This window comes from Martes martes, assembly GCF_963455335.1.
Source record: "Martes martes genome assembly, chromosome: 4".
NCBI lineage: Eukaryota > Metazoa > Chordata > Mammalia > Carnivora > Mustelidae > Martes > Martes martes.
The window spans coordinates 99,186,791-99,206,933 of NC_137891.1; the positions used below are offsets into that span (position 1 = coordinate 99,186,791).

General features: G+C 56.0%; 2 protein-coding genes across 4 annotated transcripts; both read right to left on the bottom strand.

The window, feature by feature from the left end:
* Positions 1-7,331: 7,331 nt before the first annotated feature.
* CYB561D1 (cytochrome b561 family member D1) lies at positions 7,332-9,293 on the bottom strand (the record flags this gene model as incomplete). 3 transcript variants are annotated; one of them, XM_080800898.1, is made up of 3 exons in its annotated part: positions 7,332-7,949; positions 8,563-8,600; positions 9,146-9,293. In XM_080800898.1, the coding sequence occupies 3 exons, from the start codon at positions 9,291-9,293 to the stop codon at positions 7,446-7,448; spliced, it is 690 nt and encodes a 229-aa protein (XP_080657024.1). In that variant the 3' UTR covers positions 7,332-7,445. The 3 variants fall into 3 exon arrangements, with proteins under 3 accessions (XP_080657024.1, XP_080657023.1, XP_080657022.1); XM_080800897.1 differs by having other exon boundaries at positions 8,539-8,600; XM_080800896.1 differs by lacking the exon at positions 8,563-8,600 and having other exon boundaries at positions 9,021-9,293.
* A 1,454-nt stretch (positions 9,294-10,747) lies between these two features.
* On the bottom strand, positions 10,748-19,480 carry ATXN7L2 (ataxin 7 like 2). Its single transcript, XM_080802866.1, has 11 exons — positions 19,334-19,480; positions 17,375-17,440; positions 16,897-17,001; positions 16,272-16,482; positions 15,683-15,969; positions 15,012-15,094; positions 14,407-14,657; positions 13,433-13,631; positions 13,168-13,289; positions 11,873-12,668; positions 10,748-10,894 (listed from the first exon to the last, which is right to left on the bottom strand). Exons 1-11 carry the CDS (start codon positions 19,458-19,460, stop codon positions 10,880-10,882), a joined length of 2,262 nt encoding a protein of 753 aa, XP_080658992.1. The 5' UTR covers positions 19,461-19,480; the 3' UTR covers positions 10,748-10,879.
* Between the last annotated feature and the right edge of the window lie 663 nt (positions 19,481-20,143).

Below are 20,143 nucleotides of genomic sequence, written 5' to 3' on the forward strand. Positions count from 1 at the left end.
TTTGGGCAGTCTGTGACTGGTTTATTTATCTTTTCAGCCTGTGGGTGGGGCTCACTGTGCCTCCTAAGTGTGTGGCCTAAGGAGAGGATTTTTAAATGCTATTTTTTTTTAACATTTTATTTATTTATTTGACAGAGAGAGACACAGTGAGGGAGGGAACACAAGCAGGGGGAGTGGGAGAGGGAGAAGCAGGCTTCCCGCCGAGCAGGGAGCCCGATGTGGGGCTTGATCCCGGGACCTATGACCTGAGCCGAAGGCAGACGCTTAATGACTGAGCCACCCAGGTGCCGCTTAAATGCTGTTCTAAAGGCAAGGGTAGAATCCACATCTGGGCATGAAAATAGACCAGGGTCAACGAACTTTCTTCTGTGAGGAGCCAGACAGTAAATACGTTAGGCTTTGCAGGCCAGATGCTCTCTGGTAGAGCTACTCAGTCGGGCCATGGTAGCAGGATAGCCACCACAGATAGTATGTGAACTGATGAGTGAAGCTCTGTTCCAGTAAAACTTTATTTACACACATTGAAGTTTGAATTTCATATCATTTTCTTGTGGCTTTTGAGTTTTTTCAACCATTTAAAAATATAAAAACTTCATTAGCCCACAGACCGTATAAAACCCAGCAGTGGCTGGTTTTGGCCAGCAGACCATAGTTTCCCGACCTGATAGATTCTCAAAAGAAATGTCACTGATGCTGTAGGAGGAGAGAGTTTAGAAATTCCTTCACTTGGGGCTACTGCCTATGGATAGTGGAGTCTTCCTGGATCCCTGGGGAGGAGGGCTGCCTCCCACAGAGTTCTCTTAAAAGTCTGGATGAAGCCTTCTGACTGGGCTATGGAAAACCACTTGCACTGGAGTAAAAAAGTCAGTGGAAAGCAACTCAGTTTCAGTATTTTGATTATTACCTGTATTTTTTTTTTCATACTGTAAATGGTAACTCTCTTAGTTTGGCTCAGAGCATATTAATTGAATGGGCAGATTAATATTCATTGACAGTTTAATGTGTCCTAGGCATTGCATAGAACAGAGAAATGGAACCCCCACATTCTTGGTACAGACATAGCCTACCAGAAACTGGACCAGATTCTACTAAACTCTGAACATACAAATTCTTTGGCTATTCTCCCGGTACTTCTAGAAGGGGATTGTCATGGTGGAATCCAAAAGGGGAGAGGAAATGGTATAAGGAAAACAAATTAAAAACCAGAATTTGAATCATTACCTAATTTCCTGTATAGATAAAATCTTGCCCAAAGGGCAGCCCTCCTCTGTCTGGAAAGTTGTCCTGTTCTCTTCATGAGGAACCACCAAAGTGATGAGGGGATGGAGTCACTCACCAGCCACATCAGACAAATCAACCTTGGCAGGCAAGTGAAATGGCAGATGTCAATGCCAGAGTGCCCCCATAGTCTACATTTACATGGCGTTTTTTTCATCTTTTTAAAGCAGTTTTTGCTGTGGCTGACATTGGCCAAGAAGAGGACGCTGGTAAAGAGAATAGGTCTGGGAAGACTCCTGGGTGTTCTCCCATCATGGCCTGTGCCTAGCCCTGTCTCTGAGCCTGAAAGTTTTGGTGCTCCTTTCCACCATCATGCCAAAGAAGTCCATGGCTGCATCTCAGCGCCCCCATCCCCAAGGCACAAGAAACTCCCTAAGGTTCTGGTCAAGATTGCAATTTTGTCTGCCATGTCTTACGGCACTCTCCTTAGCTCCTCATAGGTGGCATTTCAGGGGAGTAGGGGAGGCTAATAGGACAGCTGCCTTGTAGAACAGAACCTGAGAGTTCAGTTGCACTGGCCAGCCTCGTCTCCCTTCCTCTTGATCTCTCACCTTCCCTTTGCAGTTGTAGTTCTTGTACCGCTGACCTTGTCTCCCAGGAAACCACTTTCCCCATCCACACTGTAGAAAAGGCTCAGACCTGTGCAGTAGGAAGGTTGGCTTTTCTGGTCTGCTACAGTGAGCCTTTGCTTCCTCTCCTGGGGCTTGAGAGAGGAAGGCTAAGGCAGCTGCCACATCAAGCCCCTTCATGGGGTTTATATGCCATCGGGTAGGAGATCCCAAATGGTAAAGATACATAAACCTGCCCTGAGGCCTTCCAATCTCCATCAGCGCGGTTACTGTCCCAGAAACATAGAGGGCGTGGAACCGTGGACTAAGAGAACCATCTCTCCGTGAGCCAGGACACAGAGCCCTGCAGGGAGCCCTCCAGGCACCCTATGGCACTGGCATACATAAGGTGAGAATCACTGGCACCAAAGTTAGGGATGTGTGCATGCATATGTGTGTGTCTTGCACAAACATGCCCGCAGGGTGAGGATCATCATATCTGGACAGAGCTTGGTGGCTGCTTTCCCCTCACCTCCCACTGCTCCCTCGCTTGGTCATAGTTGGCTTTTGGTGGGGTCCAGCCGGAAAGGCCCAGTTCCATCCTGGGCATCCTTAGAAAGCATGGGGAGATAACTCACAATCTGCTTTAAAGAGGGGTGCTGGGGGCCCCTCATGCATACTCAGTGAGACAGAGCTGGGGCCTCTGGTACCACAGAATGGCCTGAAGTAGCTGTTTAATCTGCTTTTAGTGGAGATTGAAAAAATCATCTGGGAAATTCTGATGATAATGGGTAGATTAAAAACTGGGGCTCTTATTCCCTGCATGTTGGTGACTAGCCAAGCCTTCTGGGTGGATGGGTGGGGGAAGGCTGTCTTACTGGAGGTATTTTGGGTCTGCTTTAAGCTTAGCCCCGTGCTGGGAACTGTCTCCTTCAAACCACCCTTGAGTCTGGGGCCCTGTGGTTCTGCACCGTCATCTAGGTCTTCTCTGTGACTGTGCTGGTGAGACGTGCCAGGGCTATGCCCACAACACCTGACTAGTGTCTCATTGCCAGATCCCAGGTTAGAAAAAAAAAAAGATAAAAACCCGAATACACAATACACAGCCTCTGCACGCCTGTGATTCCTGCCTCTGCGTGCACCCCAGGCGGACTGCGGGCAGTTCTCAGACAAATGGAATGGAAAGTATCCTTCCCCTAATTTAACATTTAAATAGAACTGCCTTCCTGGTGTGTGTGTGTTTTAATTCCTATAAAGTCCTTTAAGGAGGAGGGGACCGGATCCTCCCCCACAAGCCTCTAACAGGGAAAGAAGCCTGTGACCAAGCTAGGTGCCGCATGTCACACCTCTGCATCTCCAGTGTCTGGTATGAAGGTCTGAGGCTGGCCTTGCCCAGTCTGGGGCTACAGGGGAAACCAGAGTGAGGGAGGGGAGCAGTGTTGTGTCCATTACCGTTGCTCCTGCCTTCCTGGCTGGACTGCTCCACTCTGCTTTTCCTTCAGAAGTGCAGAATTAAGTAGGAGAGACTAGACAGACAGGGGACCTGCTCTAGGAACTTCAGGCTGGATGAGGGGACAAGTGCACTGACTTCCAAATTTACAATCAGCCCCATGCCCTGAAACCACCAGGCAGGCAGCACTTAGGGCTGGCTTCGCTAGGGTCATAACTTTGGTCACGGAGTGCACGACAGCTGACCTTGCACCTAGCAGGAAGAAATGTGCGTGTGTTCCCTTTTGATGGCCAAGAAAACAACCTGAGACTTGAGTCCCCATGGCCTTGTATCCGTAACCATTGACCGCCTCCCTGAAAGAAGCATCAAACCCAGAGCCAGGCCGAGTAAGAGAGAGTCAAGGACAAGAACATACTTAGAAACACACCTGTTTCCATTTGTTTAATGCTTTGGACTTTCCAGTGCCTGTTAACGTGTGTTCTCTGCTGACCCTCACAACACCCCTGTGAGGTAGGGGGAGCACTGAGCCGCTCACCTGTGGCCAAACCACTGTTAGGAGCCCAGCAAACCCAGTCCTGGCTCCCAGGTCAGTGCTGTGCTTTTCACTGCCTGATCCACAGGCTCTTACGTCAACCAGATACGGGGGCAACAGAGTACTAACCCAAAAGCCTCCCTGTTCCCTAAGCTCCCAGTAATGCTGAGACTGGGGCATCAGGGCCAGCACTGCCATTCTCAGCAGAGCCTACACTGTGATCCCCACGTCTGCCTTTGTCAAGTGAGAAGGCCTTAGTAATTTACTCAGGGGGTGCTCGGGGCCTACTCCCGGAGGAAAGAAGCCTCAAGCCACGGCAAAGAAGTGACCCTCTAACTGCCCCCCTGCTCTCCCCATTCCATTACACTCCAGCCGCCCAGGAGGAGAGGGAAGGTGAGGGCTGGCTGACTCAGCCTGCAAGTGCCTGGAGCTCTGGAGCTGAAAGGCCCCAGCACTGTGCAGCTAATGATTATTATTAACTCTGAGCAGGCCTTGGCACAGCAGCCAGCTGGCTCAGGGAGGATGCCTAGATCTCCCACAGCGAGGTTTGAAAAACAAGACCCAGAGCAGCCATGCACGGGGGTGGAAGGGTGGGGACAATGAGAAAGAAGGGACAGGCTGGTGTCAGGAACCGGGAGGGGCAGTGTGCCCTGGGGGGCTGTAGGGAGAGGAGGAACAGGCCAGCAAGGGACAGCAGCCCACCTTTGATGCAGCTCAACAGCCAAGGGGAGGCTGGAAGACTTCCCCAGACACAGCGCCCTGCCATTCAACACAAACCCCAGCCCCAGGCAGGTGGGGGGTGGGGGAGGGTGTGCTCCAGGGAAGGCGTGGTCGGTGGTAGGGGGAGATGGGAGGGGTCTGAACCCAAAACAGTAATCCTGTTACCATTTGGATTTGGTTACAAAAAACATTGACATTTCTAATGTCCTCAAGGTTGAGTTTGAAATATAATCATATTTGGAATCAAGTCTTAGTGAGCCTGATATGCAATTCTGTGCAAATGACATGCAATTTTTTTTTTTTAATTTGAGCACCCTGGTTGGTTTTTGTTTTTTTTTTTTTAAAGGCAAAACAGGCTGACTACTAGCAGCTTTCCCTAGCCAGGGAACAAGGGCAAAAGGGCAGCCATTTGCTTCCTCCCCCCAAGGCCTCTGCCTCATTGTGGAGGTGCCCAGCTAACATCCCAGATGGGGAGATACAGAGAGGTGAGGAGAACAGAGGGAGGAGGGCAAAGGGAGGAGGAAACGCACACAAGCAGGAGGCGTGTGCAGCCGGCAGCCACCCAACTCCCAGCTGGAGGAAGAGTGCCCTGGCACTGAGGTCTAATGGTTGTCCAGCTGCTGCCCCAGGATGTGAGGGCAGGTGGCGATGGAGGGAGAGATGCAGAAGGGGGAGGGAAGTCCCCCCGACAATCTGGCGGACCAGGAAGAAGGGCTCCTCCTGGTGACCTACTCCCCATACTGCAGTCAGACAGGCTCTGCAGAAGACCACCTGTGCCCTCCTCTCCACCCTGTGCCCCTGCCCTCCAGGCCTCCTGGTCAGAGAGGTGACAGCTGGGGCCCCTTTCTCCTGCGGAATATAAATGACTTCCCCCTTCCTCCGAGGGCTGGGAATAGACATCAGCTGGCACAGCCCACGCAAACTACCGGCTGTCAGCCCGCCCGCCCGCCCAGCAGCCCCCGCACCACCTGGGAGCAGGCGACACCTCAGGCAGGCTCAGGCTTTATGGCGCTGGCTGCCTGGCTCGCGGAAGCTGGTGAACCTCACCCCACTCTGTCACCCTGCCGTAGACAGAGCGAGACTCCCAGCACTGGCTGTGATGGGGGAGAGGAGACGGAGTCCCCAAGCAGTGACCCTCAATAACAATGTCCTACATGCCGTGCCGGGCACCATCTCTACCAAGTTCAGACCACACTGGGTAGTCTTAGGGGAGAGAAGGCAAGCAGACAGGAATAATCACCCTCTGAAGGTGCAGAGACCCTCAGTTTAGATGCTCCAAATCTGGAGGTCTCCCAGGAGACGCCATCTGACCCAGTGAGATCCGCTCAGAGGACTTCTGCCCTTGCAGTCCCCATTCCTAGACTGTTAAACCATGCCAACCTCCTTGCTTCTGAACCACTCAGGGAGGGAGGTCTTCAATCTTAGGAAGAGCCAGGGCATCTAAATTACTGCCATCTAGGAACTCCTGCCCTGCTCCCGGGACTTGGGGCTCCAGCCCCTTCACCCAGGCCTCCTGCAGCTCCCACTGAGCTGTCTATCCACCTCAACACCAGCTTTCCTGGCGTGGCTGTCTTCAGTCCTTGCCATGATCTATGGAGGTCCACCCCCCAGCGAGCCGGACCACAGTTAAACCAGTCTGGCACCCAGCTCACCACTGAGGAAAGCCTGGGGAACTACCTTCAGTTTGGAACAAGGAGTGGGTTTCTGCAGGGAAGAGGGACCAGCCCCTTTTTGCCAACTGGCACCACACTCAGCCCCTTCCTGGGCCAAAGAGCTGGCAAGAGACAGCAACTGAGAAGAGCTTAGTTGAGAAGGGGAACCAGGGAGACTTTGTTTTTCCTAGATCAGAACAGCCCTACCCCACTTCCTTAACTCTTATTTTGTTCTAAAAACTTTGGAATACCTCCATAAAGATATGTGCTAGGGCACGAACCTGAGCCCTAGGAAGGGCTATGAGAGGTTCAGGACAACTGTGCCACTCAGAACACCTTGCAGGGAAAGGCGCTCACCCATGTCCTGCAGCCCTCAAGCCCAGATTCTGAGGTGGGCTGAAGGATGTTCTTAACTGAGCTAAGAAGCCCAGCCAGGAGCCAGAGGCTTGCTAAAGCCAATGCCCTTCCGCTCCTACAAAAGCTTTAAAGTGACTTCAGTGCTTTTAACTGTCTTGGAGTTCAAGAGAGCCTCGTCCGGGACTCTTCTCTCCACAGTGCCTGACCCCCTGTGCCCTAGTCCAGGAGCCCAATCAGCAGATTCCTGGAAGGCCACGGAGGCAGACCTGTCCCTCCAAAGGGATAACGGGATAATGAATTTAGGAATGACATCCTGAGTCTGCTTAGCAGTCCAGACCATGGTCCAGAGAGGGGAGTGTGTTTCTGTGCCATCAACCTGACAGACACTGAATGTTGGAGATTATTTAGAAACACTCACCCATGACACAGATGCGGAAACTGGTCCCGAGATGTGTGACTTGCCTAAGGTTGCCCAACAGACCCTACAAGAGCCATAACCCATGGTCTCCCTCCACACTGCTTTCCTGAAGACCCCCCACCCCCGCCAAAACCACTGTTGTCATTCATAAGTTACCGGAACCCAATTCTCCATCAGACACACAGGCAAGAAATGACTGTGAACACCCTCACCACCACCATCCAAAACTTCTGTCTCCAATCAAGAGTGGAGGCTTCAGGATCAAGCCTCCCCCCGCCCCGCCCACCACCTTCCACTGGCACCCAATATACTTCCCTACTTTGACCCACTGAGTCGTCATCAGAAATAGCACTTTGGGTTTCTGCAGCTGCCGGCCCAACTAAGAAGTACAAAACCCCTACTACTTCTGAAATGGATCCCCTGAAGGTCATCAAAGGGAACATTTAGGTCCGAGGCAAGTGTCCCACCTACATTCAGAGTTCGGAGGAACTCACATTTCCATTTTCTTCTTTGGCAAGTAGGAGCTGGAGATCTGGTGCATGATCACCAGGGCCGGATAGAGGGGCAGGGCCAGGCACAGGTACCAGGCCGTGCCTTTGATCTGGGCCTGGAACCACACTGAGTACATCCCCAGGAGCACTGTTACTGTAGCCAGCAGATAGACTACCAGTCCACAAGTCAGATGGTAGAGCTTGAGGCGAGCCACTCTTGAGACCCTGGCTGCTCGAGGACAGAGGAGGCAGAACCCACACAGTGCCTGACCACTAGTGGCCAGCAGTGTCAGAGCCCCTACCCAGCTGTGCCAGGACACCAGGTGGGGCAGCTCACTGCGGGTCCTGCTGAAGATGATGAAGCCCAGGCCCAGGGCTGCACAGAGGATGGCCAGGGTCTGCCCTGCCCAGTGGAGCCGGATCCGGGCCTTGCGGGAGCAGAAGAAGAACAGGGAGTGTTCAGGCGAGAAGAGTAGGATGGCCTCAGCCATGCAGAGGCAGAACTGTGAACACAGGAGAGGGCCAGTGAGCCTCAGGCCCAGCGTGGAGGCCTAAGGAAAAGGAGGTGCTCTCATACATCCAAACAAGGACGACGAAGGGTGATGGCTAAAGACCTCCACCCCCGCCCCCCGACCTCCTGCCTCACAGGTCAGCATTTCTGGGCACAAGTGGGAATCAACACTTGAGTGGAAGTCTTATCATTCAGGCTGACTGGCATGCTGACCTCCTCCACAGGCAATGACTCCCTATTTCTTAACCAATGTTAAGCAAATCTATAGCAAATATTAAACTGCCTCCTGAATTTTGCAAGTGGGGGGTGGGCGATATGGGAATTGGGGAGGAGAGGTGATTGCACAACACTACTACTGCTTCCTCCTTTCAGACCCTAGGAGAGAAAGACACATCTTCCATACCCTCCCAACACCCCTCAACCACCTAACATTAATTACAGCCCAGCCTTCCATGTCTCCCAATTGAGTTGCAGGGGACGATGGAACCCTCGCTCTTTCCTCCACCTCTCTGAGCCTTAGAAAAAGGCTGAGCTTCTGAAGACCTGATGCTTCCCTACGGGGCATTTCCAAACAAATCAGCTGCAGAAAAGAAACTCAGACTCACCGCCAAGGCCATGAATACAGGGTGCCAGGAGAAAAGACCTAAGAATCAAAGAGAACAGACTGACGGCTGGGCACCATGTTTCTGCCCCTGTGGCTGGCTGAAACCCAAACAATCCGGCTACAGGGGACAGGTCAGTGTACTATTCCCAGCCCGAATGAGGAACTCCGTGCAAAGTGGAGCAGCCAATCGGGCTTAAGGTGAGCAACCAAGGGGACAAATATACACCAGTCTGGCCTGGCTTCCCCATCCGGCAGCTCGGCAGCTCAGCTCGGCAGCTCGCAGCTGTCAGCCCAGTCCGAGGGTGGACCTTGGCCTCCTTTACTTGCATCCTCCACGAGGGGCTCCGCTTCTGTTGAACTGGTGACTTCAACTGAGTGTCTGCCTTCCGACCCCCGCGCCCAAAGCCCCACCCTTCCAGGACCCACCTCCCGGGGCCCGCCCCACCACGCCGTTACTACCTCTCCACAGCTCGCCCCTCCACTGCGGGGGTCCCCACGCCGGGTCTCGGAGCGCTCCCAGCGACGCTCCTCTAGCATCCCGGCTCCGCCCCCTTCCCAGGCCCCGCCCCGCCTTGCACACTCACTGGTTCCTGGCCGGGACAACACAGTCAGGAAGATGGTGAAACCCAAAGACACCAGGTGCGCCAAGATCCCACTGCCTGTCCGCAGCCAGAGGGTCAGTCTCGGCTCCCTCGCCGGAGCGGGAACCAGACCTGCCTCCAGCGGCTGCATGGCCGGGCCAGGCCGGCGCACACTCCCAGCGGCTGGAGCGTGTCTTCCGGGTTTGCGATCGCGGAGGCGGCCGCTGCTGCGGGAGAGGCCCCTCCCCCGGCCGCCGCCGACACTACGGCGGCCTCGCCCACAGCGCCCTCTGGGGGCTGGGGGGAAAGCGCGTCCGCCTTGGAGAACCGTGAGGCGGGGACAGAAGGGGACCAGACAGCAGGTGACCAGCCGGCTTTCTTCTGTCAACCTCATTTGTACCTTTCTGTCCACAAGGGCTTACGTCTCAAGTAGCCCGTGGAAATTACACTTCAGGCAACTGATTCCACCCATACCCCAATCACAAACTTCGCACGATGAACCAAGAGTGTGAAACCAGTGCTTTGAACTGTCTTCCAGAAACACTGGATTTCTCAGCTTGCCCACACCCTCCTGCCGTCCCTTCTTCTGGCTTGTTAAGGGAGTTAAGAGTCCTCCCTGCCTAAAAGCAAGGACACTGGAAGGTAAGGACCAAGCCAGAAAATATTGTCCATGCCTGGTGAGTTCAGGTTTGAGGACCAAAGGAGGGGGGTACAACTGTGTCACCCCTGTTGGCACACTAGCCTCCAGTGACATACAAGGAAGAACTAGGGCACTCCCAGCCCTTCCCACCTCCACACCATCTGCTCAGCCCTGGGAAGCCAGGTGATCCTGAGGGACCAGGACCTCCCACATTCCTGCTGCCTCCCACACCATAAGTTTCATAAGTGATCATACCTTTCCCCTTCCTGCCTCCAAAAAGGTGTAGTTCAGCTTAAGGAGGCCTACCTGGGAGAGACTATACCCCTTCCTGAAGAGCAAACCCACAGGGACAGGGACCAGGGACCAAAACAGCCTGTCCCACGGAAGTCACGGACATCGTTAGAGCAGTTACCACCTTAATTCGAGCTCCCGCAGTGGTTGAGAAAATGAGGCTGCTAGGGAGAGATGGCAAGGGCAGGAACAGCTGAAGAGACTGAGGCAATAGTTCAGAGACAGGATGGAGGCCTGGCAGTGCTGGAAGACTGGAAAAGGGCCCAGGCCCACGCCTACAAGCCCTCAGGGCAAAGACCTGAAAGGAGAGCAGGGGGAGTGGCTCCCTTACCCCTGTTGTTACCCTTCTCCGCGTGGCAGGAGTCATCTCTGGGATAAAGATTCTGGTGAGCCCTTCTTGCTCTGAGCCATATGCCTCATCATCCTCTCTGGAGAGAAGACTCCCCCATGACACAAACCCTGGTCATTCCCACACCGTTTAGACAAAAATATAGGAGCATAAGAGACTTCTGCAGGCAAGCACCAGGAGCTGGAGTCTGGCTGCCTATCATCTCCACCTCCTGGGGTGCGGATGGGGACAGCAAGGACACTCATTTTATTACATCTTTTTCCTTCCTTTTCTCTGTTTCTGTTTTTACATTTTCTTAGCAGCAACAGAACAGGGAGACAGTCTTGAGGTATTTTAAAGAGTTTTTTTTTCTTAAAAAAAATAATATAAAGTTATAAAAAGCGGCAGCAGCCTGGGGCCCGGATCTGGAGGGGAGGAGGTGCTGGCGGCTCCATCATGGTGGGCAGGCACTTTCTTGTTAATGGGCTTTCGACTGCAGGAAGACAAGAGGCAAGAGACGAGGTCAGGTTGGGGGCCTACCAGTCCTGCTACCCAGTGAACTGTGTGGACCATAAGAGCTAAAGCTTGCTTTCTTCCTGGCTGGGCTGCTGCCCAAAGATGGGCGAGGGGAAAAATGAATGCCAGTGGAGCGGGGACAGCCTGAGAATGTCCACGCACACACATGGGGGCATGGTCCAACTCACTACTCTCATAAGGGTGCCAGAGGAGTGGGTATGCATCTGGCCTGTGCCTACACCAGGAGGGCACCCAACTTCTTGCCACAGGCAAGCCCCTCCTGCCCTCCTATGGACAGCCCAGAGTGTGCTACTCCAGGGCTCCCGTCAGAAGAGGCACATAAACCAGCTGCTGGCTTTCCCAGAAACCCTGGAGGACTTGCCTGGTGCATGAAATCCTGGAAGCGGGCACCTATGCTTACAAGGACCTCAGGTGGTGTCCCTGGCCTTCTAGGCCCTGAGGCCCAGAGGCAGAACCCATGAACAAGACCAGGCTACCCACTCTGCCACCCAGCATATCAGGCCACTGCTTAGGGACCCACGCTCAACCCCACTGCCCAAACCTTTCCCATCAGAGTTCATGAAGTCCAGCTTCCTTTCCTTCGGGGGACTGGGGTGGCTCCAGTTCCTGGTGTGAAGGCCACAGCCAGATCAGAAAGTGGCCCTTTTGTTAAAACAGAAGGAGGTGTGGGGGCAGGGGACAGGCAGCATCTCCTCAGCTCAAGGGAGAGACAGATGGGGGAAGGCCCATCAAGCAAAAGCTGGGTCACCTTTCAAAGAGCTGACCTACCTCTCCCTAGAGGAGACGGCCCAGAACTCTCTCAACTTCCCCTTTCAGAATCCCTTCCCTGCACAAACACTTAGCACCTTCTCTGTACCGGGTTCCCACTGTGCACTCTACCCTGGTCCATCCTGATCTCTCCCTGCCCATGCTCTCCAGAGAGCTGGGCTGGTACCTTCAGTGTAGAACACTTCTCCTCAAAGGCCATGGCAGGACCCGGCTTCTTGCGGCGCACGGAGCAGGCCGCATCAGCACGGGCGCCAGCCTGGCAGTGCTTGGCCTTCACCGGCCGGCAGTAAGTGGCCAGGTTTTTCCGCTTCTTGGCTACCTCCTCCTCGGAGAGGCAGTTGGTGGGCAGGGCCTTGGCTGGGTGTCCGGCTGCTCCCCGGCTGTCCAGCTGAGAAGACTTGACGGGTGTCGGGGGTTGATGAGGGGAGCCCCGACAGTCCAGAGGCCCTGCCCGCTTCACTCTTGGCCCCACCGTCCCATTGAGCCCCATGCCCAGGGCTGTTTTAGTCTTGGCCGAGAGGCCCCGGCAGCCAGAGGGTTTGCTTTTTCCAGTGGGCTCCAGGATGCAGGTCCGTTTGAAGGTGGTGGGGCCGGGAGATAACTTTCGCTTTCGAGAAGGGGCCTCCATCTCGACCCCGTCCTTGCCTTTGGACGACTTGCTGGCCTTCGAAGGCGGGAGTTTGCTGAAGGATGGGGATGGCGTGTTGGCGGGCAGTGGTGAGGTGATGGCCTGGGTACCCCCCATGCATTCTGCCTGGCTGCAGGCTGCGGCCACACTGGGGGAGCCTGCAGGGTAGCTGGGGACCAGGCTGTCCTTGGCAAGGGGTGTGGAGGCTGGGCAGGCAGGTCTGGGGGGCAGGCCTGGAAGGCGGGGGCAGCTGCCTGTAGAGGACGGGCTCAGGGGAGCAGACAGTGGGGAGCTGACAAGGTGGGACGGAGGCTCAGCCGCGGGTGGGATCTTCCTGCCACAAAAAGAGAGCTCTGCTGTGACGCCAAGCAAGCAAGAGGACCTCCCCACCAACCTCCACCCAGCTCTCTGCCCCACCTAGAAATGGCCCACAGAGCCCCAGCCTTGCTGCCATCTGCTGGGAGATGCTGGAACTGAGGCTTAGGAAGAAAGCACAGAGGTAGACAGCTGTGAACTAGTATATGGACCCATTAAGAACATTATTTCAAATTTCAGTTTGGGCACCCCTAATCCTAGTTACCCAAAAGGTACTGGAAGTGACAGATAAGAGTCAGGCTTCACTCCCACATCCCCCATTCTTGCCCTGCCTCGGCCCTGTCTCAGCCCAGCCTCAGGCTGTCAAGTTCCCTCACCTCCTCTTCATTCTATCTGGGGTCTCGCCCGAACAGCCGAACCGCATCTACAGGTAGGTGAGAAGAATGAGGGCTTCTGAAGCCCATGGATGTCTGGGGCACGGGGTCTAGGGAGGGCAATTCCAGGCCCAAAAGACTCACTTCCACATGTGTGAGCTGAGGTGCCGTTCCAGCATGGAGCTCAGTGCTGAGCAGAACCGGTCCAGCCGGCGGCTAAACACATAGCATCCTGGACTCACCAGCCGGCTCCCAAAGGTGCAGAACTAGAGGCAGAAGGAAGGGCCATGGTTAGCGGGGCCTGGGAGGCAGGGAGGGTGCCTGTGCAAAGGATCTGACCTCCTCCCCACGCTGTGGGCCGGGACGGCTGGGCCACCCCCCACCCCAGGTCCCTGCCCCAGGTCCTTACCGCCTGTGGCCGCGGGGGCCGGGTTGCATAATGGCAGTCAGGGGGGAGGTGGAGGTCGTCAGATGTCCCCTCCTCCTCACTCTCCTCGCTGGAGGCCTGGGCCCCACCCCGGGGCAGGGGAAAGGGGAACAGGCCTGGGTCCCCATCACCACCACAGGGGCCTTCATCATCCAACTCACTCTCAGAGGAGGCCCGGGACCTGGAAGGGCCAAAGGGGACGTGAGGGCGATGAGACGGGAGTGGGTCAGGGTGGGGGTGTCCCTGAACCCGCCAAGCTCAAAAAAAAAGCCAGGGCAGACACCCTGCTGGGCAATGAGACAAAGAGAAAGGAGGACGGGAAGGGAGAGAACAACAGAGCTCACAAGAGTGAGAGCCAGAAAGGTCAGGGCCACAGCTCCCAAGGGATCCTCTCCCCAGCCCCTTCGCTTCCCAGGCCCTGCCTCCTGGGGCAGTGGGGAATCTGCTCCAGATTTGCCTCCTCCAGAACATCTGAGCTTAACTGCACCCAGCTCTGGTCAGCCCCGTCAATTCTCTCAACCCCCTCTCGCATCACATATTCCTGTCAGCCTTTCTGGGAGCTGAGCCTGTTTCGGGTCTGCCCCCTGTGTTATGGGCAGAGATGTGTGTTTGTCTCCTTTGGCAAGGTGGGTTCTCCCTGGACTCTGGCACAGCCTCTGCACATGAAAGGGCCAGTGAATGAACACACAGTAGGACTGCCTCACCCAGGACCCTGACCCTTTCAGTTCCCCAGGTACAGGATTTTATCCCAGGCACTGGAACCAGGCCCCTACAGAGGCTGAGGTACCTCAGCATGCTGGGGTAGGAGCGGGGAGGCCCCTGCTTCTGCACAGCTACCAGGGGCCCCAGCTAGCTCCCCAACTCGGGGTGCAGTGTGACTCCCTGGGCCTGTCTCCCAGGGTCCCTGATGGCTTGGGACCAAGTGTCCCCAGGTGGGGGACTAGACCTGGACGTACCTGGGCAGTGCACAGAATGGGTAGGTCTGCTTGGCGCGAGCAGAGAAGGTGCTGCTGGGGGCGGCCGCTGCCACAGCCTGGACTGAGGAGGGGGGCTCCTGGGAGGGGCGCTCAAGAGTGGGCTCCTTGCGCCCTGGGCTCTTCTCTTTGGGAGACTCCCCTTTGCGGGAATTGGCCTTCAGCTCTGCCACTAGCACGTCAAAGTCCTTGGCTCGGCCCTGGACCTCCCGGCGCTGGTGCACCGAGTGGATCTAGAACAGAGCAGGGTGAAGGGTGGGGAGGGCGTGTGAGCTGAGCAGGAGTGAGGGGCAGCAGTGTGTGCAAGCCTAGGCAAGCAGAGAGAGGGGTTTGAGTGTGTTTGTAGGGGTACTTCTGTGTCTTTGTTTCACTCCCTGCCGCCACAGGCCCAGAATCTTCCTTTGGAGTGGGGCAGTCTGCCTACTGCCTGCAGCCTGGCCCCACTGGGGGCAGCCTTCTCTCCCCCTTGCCTTACCTGGGCTTCACCCCACCCTGAGCTGAATCTTGGATAACACTGCAGTTTCTCTCCTTGCCCAGGGCCCATGTCTGTGCTGTCCTCCCTCACTGTGCAGCGGGACGGAGATTACCTTGCAGGTCAGCAGGCGTGTACAGATCTTTTTGGTCTCTGGGTTTATTACCCCACACTGCCTGTTGAGGTCGCACTCCTTCCCTGTGGGGAAAATTCCCATGAACCTCAAGGCCATTTCCAGGAGGCCCACAGAAGGCCTGGGAAGAGCTGGGCCTAAGGCAGAAGAACCTCTAGCCTTCAAGTCCAGGCTGTAGCCTTCCAGAGAAACTCCTCTGGGCATCAGAGAGAAACTCTCTGCTGGGCACAAGAACCATCCCCGCCCCCATTCCCGGCCCAGGCGCTCCTTTTGGTGACTCCAAGGCCAAAACAGGGCAAAGCGGATCAAGCAACAAAAGCAGCCACAGGCATCTGGGATGCCAGGGAAACCAGCTGTGGGAGTGGTCTGGTGCCCTGGATCTAGGTGAGAGGAGAGATAAAGGTCAATGGCCCAGGGTAAGGAAGAATACCTTCCCCTGCTTGGGCATAAGCTCTCTTAGCCTTGGTCAGGAGACCTGAGCTGGAAAGAAGCTTCCTAGAAAGCAAGGAGTTCAAGTGTATGCCCACGTCAAGTGGTGACCAGGGATGGCCAGGCCCACTCCTTCCTGACCCTCTCCATTAGGCCCAAGGACAAAGCAGTCCAAAGGGGTCCCCCACTCTACCTTCCTGACTCCCAAGACAATGACTACTCACGGGCCATCTTCCGATGGGTTTTGGGGGGCAGCCTGGCCCCACCGGGCTCCTTTTCAGGGGGGCTGCCTTCAGCCCGGTGACTGGGGCCCTCGCTGGGGGTCATCTCGATGCTCTCTCTCCCCGGAGGTTCTTTAGAAGGGGGTGCCATGGGGTTTTTCCCAGGGGAGTCCTTGGTGAGGCCACCAGGCTGGCTGAGGAAAGCAGAGGGCGGGGCCACCCTGATTCCATGTCCATCGGGCTTCGGGAGACTGGACATCTTCTCCAGATTCACCACAGGCACGAAAAGGCTACACATGGAGAGAGGGTATGGGCTGGGGGGCAGGGGGGCTGGACTTGGGCCCTGGACTCTAGCCCAGAGCCATCTCCTTCCCAGCCCTGAAACTTGGGTGGGCTCCAGCAGGGGTGCAGAACATGGGGACAGGGAACCCCATATTCCTTAGAGCACATGGAAGGGAGCTGCAGAGAGAGTGGCTGCCTCCTGCTGTGAGCAGTGCCCACTGCCCCACAGCTGTCTCCGTTCGTGTTAACCCCTCCCTGGACTAGGGTCAGGGTCAAGGCTGGTCTCAGGGAGTCTCCAGCCTCTCCTTACCAGAGGTTGTCCTTCTGTGTCTTCTCAGGAGGCGGATGGCCACGGCTCCGGGACCCCTGGCCCTTCTCCCTGGAGGAGGTTTTGGTGGAACCCGGGGCCCTACAAGCTGGGCCCTGCCCATTCACTACATGGCATTTCTGAGAGCTGGCAGGGGCTGGAGGTGGGGGTGGGGCCCGGGCGTAAAGCTTGCTGAGGGGCCCATGTCTTCTTTCTGTCACCAGGAGGTGGAGAGAGTAATCGAGGTGAGTGGTATCAAGTGCTTCCTTCCCCAACCTCCTAACCCTGCTCCCAGACTCATGATACCAAAATCTGCAATTGCCTAAGCCTGAGATTTTAAATTTGCCATCTTCCCACTTGAATCTGACCCTTCCAAGACTCAAAATTCTAGGACTCGGCTTCCTGAACCTTTCCACTCTTCCCCTAATTCTTCCCCAAAATTCTCCTAGAATTTTGCTCAAACAATCACCCTGACAGGCCACAATCATCTGAAGCCACCCCCAGGACCTTCTGATCCCCAAGGCCTCCCCCTCCATGACCCACATGACCTCCCAACTGACCCTGTCCTCAGAGTTCCACGTTCCACCTTTCCCTATCCCCTCTATCTCCTCCCTAGGGCTCCCCTCACCGCAGTGCTTCTGGAAAGCTTGAGGCTTCACCACTTGGCTGCAGTGGTTACACACAACCAAATAGAAGTCGTCATGGGCAGGGCAGTGCCCGAAGATGGACATGTCTGCAATGACAGAAGCCCTTATCACTGGGGCTGGGGATCCCAGGGTTTCCCTGTAAGATCAGACAGCACTCCCCCCAACTCCCAGAAGACACTTTCCCCTCCCCAGCTGACATGACGGGCTTTATGCTGCATGCCTTCAGCTTCTAGAGCTCAACCTAAGAACATAGGCTGTCAGGTGAGTGAGCCCAATCACCTATGATTAAGATCTCCCACAACAGGTCACAGGAGGCAGAGGAATGGACTGACTCAGACCTAGCAAAGCGAGGATCCCCAGACCTGCTGCTTCAAGCAGCCACCTCCTGGGATATGTTGGAAGAGAGGAAGGTGGTCCTGTCTACTCTAGGCCACAGACCTAATGTGTGTCAACTCCCACCTTCTTTAATGAGGGTCATGGCATCCAACTTCTTCGTGTTTTTGTTACTCTCCTCCAGCTCAGCCCCTGGAGGAGAAACACAGCTTAGAAGGACCATCCCCACTAGAAACCCCGTCTCGTACCCAACCAGCACTGGCAGCCAAGCAGTAGGAAGCCCACACTCTCTAATAAGCTCCTGGTGCTCAGGACCCCTTGGAGAGCCTTTCAGTGGGTCATTCTCAAGTGCCCATTCTTCCTTCAGGTGCTACCTCCGGAATGAGCTGAGCCCCTGCCACCTTTCTTATGGACCCTTCACTCCAAGGGTTCCACTGCTGAGTAGCTGGGTGATTGTGAATAAGTATGATCTCTTTTCTGGGCCACTTCCCCATTTAAATGGGAAACAATCCTTAACATATTTTGCCATAAATCTTGAAGTCCCTTCTTGAGATTTCTCAGATGGTCCTTCCTGCTACTCTGTGCCACACCAAACAGATATCTCCCAGGTCCCAATCCCCATGAACGTGACTTTCTTCCACCTGGGCTACTGTGGTACTGACAAAGTTACACCCAGCTTCTCAGGTCCTGCATTGACAGGATGGTCACAGAGCAGAGAAACTGCCATCTCAGGGGGTCCTCTGGCATCTTCAAAGTCCATTTGGTCAGCTATGCAAGCCCGTCCCCTCTTTAGAGGCTTTGGGCAAGGGTTGCCGTTATACCTCAGTTTCTGGGTTGATGACAAAAACATCTTAGCTGTGCAAAGCAGCTCTTTCCCCCATCCCCCTACCCTACTCCTCTCCCCTCCCTCCTCTATGCCCCCTCCCTGTCCCTTGGAAAAAAAATCAATTCTGAGTCACCAAACCCGTCTGATTCCATTTCCGGTTCTCAAAGCACCCAGACCCTGACAATGGCCCCATCCTTGCCCACCCAGCATGGGACAGCCCTAGGGTGGCCTGGGCATCCACTTAGATGTGCTTCTAACACCTACTGACAGATTTGCCCCTTTCTAGGATGAGAAGATCACTGACAGTCTTATATAATCTCCAGATATGAGGGGTAGTGGGTCAGGCATGCAAGAGACAAGGGGCAGCTCCCACTCTTAAGTCCGTTAAAATGCACTGATGGGCAGAACTGAGCTGGGAGTCAGACGTCTCAGAGGAGAACAAGTGTCATCAGAGACCGCTCCATGCGGTCTCCTCCTCCACCTCTTCTCACTTGCAAACTTCTTCAGGGCTGTGATGCCTGCTGTCACCCCAAAGGCCATGAGGCCAGGTGCCCCCTGGGCCCAGGAAACAAAGATCAGCAGAAGGGGATGTCAGCCGGCATACCAAAGGCACTCAGGGGCCTAGAGAAGGTGGGGGTCAGGGGAGAGAGCCAAGAGGCAGGCAAGAGGCCCGGGAAAGGACTGAGGGTTGAGGCACAGAGGAATGGATGGACGGAAAGGAGGGAAGGAGGGAGGAAGGGAGGATGGATAGATGGATGGACCGACGAACTAATGCGGAGGGGGCGGGGGTCCAGTGGTACTGCAACCCGCAGGCAAACGCCGAAAAGGAGCAGGAGGTGTGGGGCAGAAGGCGAAGGAACAAGGGGGGTTGGGAGGGGGGCACAGAAGTGGGGTGCGTGGGAAACACGTGGAGAGGACTGTTGCGGACGGGGAAAGCCCTAGGCAGGTGCAGGAGGGGCGGAAGCTAGAGGACAGCAGGCGAAGAGAAAGGTAAAGGCAAACAGATATGGGGGCAGGTACTGGGCACCGGCAGAGGCAGAGGTGGGCAGGGTGGGCTGCGGGCGGTGGGCCGGCGCTAGGACCCGGAGGCGCGAAGGTGACGGAGCAGGCGGGCACTAGGACCCGGCGGGTCCTTTGTTTGGGGGGCCGGGGAGCCGGACGGCGGCTCCCGTCGGCGGCTCCCCTCTGCCGGCGGGGGCCCGGAGAGGGGGAGGGGAGACAGTGCTGGGGTCCCCGGACTCTACGGGAGCTTCACTCACCGTCGGCCGCGGGCAGGTCGGCCCGTTCCACCCACGAGCTCCAGCTCTGTCCCGCGAAGTCATCGAGACTCGGCACCCGCCGCTCCAGAGCGGCCATTGCTGCCGCCGCGCGTTCACGCACCGCCATCACCGCCGCGGACGCGCGCCCGCCCCGGCGCCACCGCCGCGCGGCCCCCTCCCCCTAGCCCCGCCGCGGGCACGCCTCCCCTCTCCCTCCCACCTTTCCAGCTCACTCTTTGCGCAAGCGCAGCACAGGTTGGCTTCCCCTCACTCTCCCTCTCGCATAGCCTTCTGGGAAGTGTAGTCTTGGCGGGGATGCTGTTGCCTACGGAGCTTGCAGCAAGAGCCCCTCCAAAATGCACAACTGCGGAGGGCGAAGAGACCAAAGCCCCAGGACCTCGTCTCTTGACCCTTGTGCACACATTCTTTGTGCTACCAGCCCGCCCTCCCAAGCTCACTGCATACACACCCCCGCCCCAAACCTCACTGCCCAAGACGCCCCTCTAAGCCGTGCCTTCGCCAGCTGGCTGGCGCCCCTTCCCGGGCTGGCGGTCAAGAAGCGACTTCGCTCCCCTGTAGATCGAATAGGGTAGGTGCAGGGAGGTGGGCGCTGTGAATCAGAAGGGCAAGGGGAGGGAGTCTGTAGGATGTGCTGAAGGACACATGGGTTGGAGTGGGGGAGGGTCCTCGGCTCCCGTGTTGTGCCTCTTCTGTGGGAAACCCACGGTGCCCTGATGCAGGGTAGAGGGTTGGAGTGGCGTTGTCTGGGTTTGGGAGGACGTAGATGAGCTGATCAAGATCACCTGTCAG

Excerpts from the sequence above, each read along its gene's own strand:
- ATXN7L2 (XM_080802866.1), bottom strand. The coding sequence starts at position 19,460 with ATGGCGGTGCGTGAACGCGCGGCGGCAGCAATGGCCGCTCTGGAGCGG. Across the intron at positions 14,658-15,011 it reads CACGCCTGCTGACCTGCAAG|ATCCACTCGGTGCACCAGCG; the intron begins GTAATCTCCGTC and ends GCTCTGTTCTAG. Across the intron at positions 13,290-13,432 it reads GGCCCCCGCGGCCACAGGCG|TTCTGCACCTTTGGGAGCCG; the intron begins GTAAGGACCTGG and ends TTCTGCCTCTAG.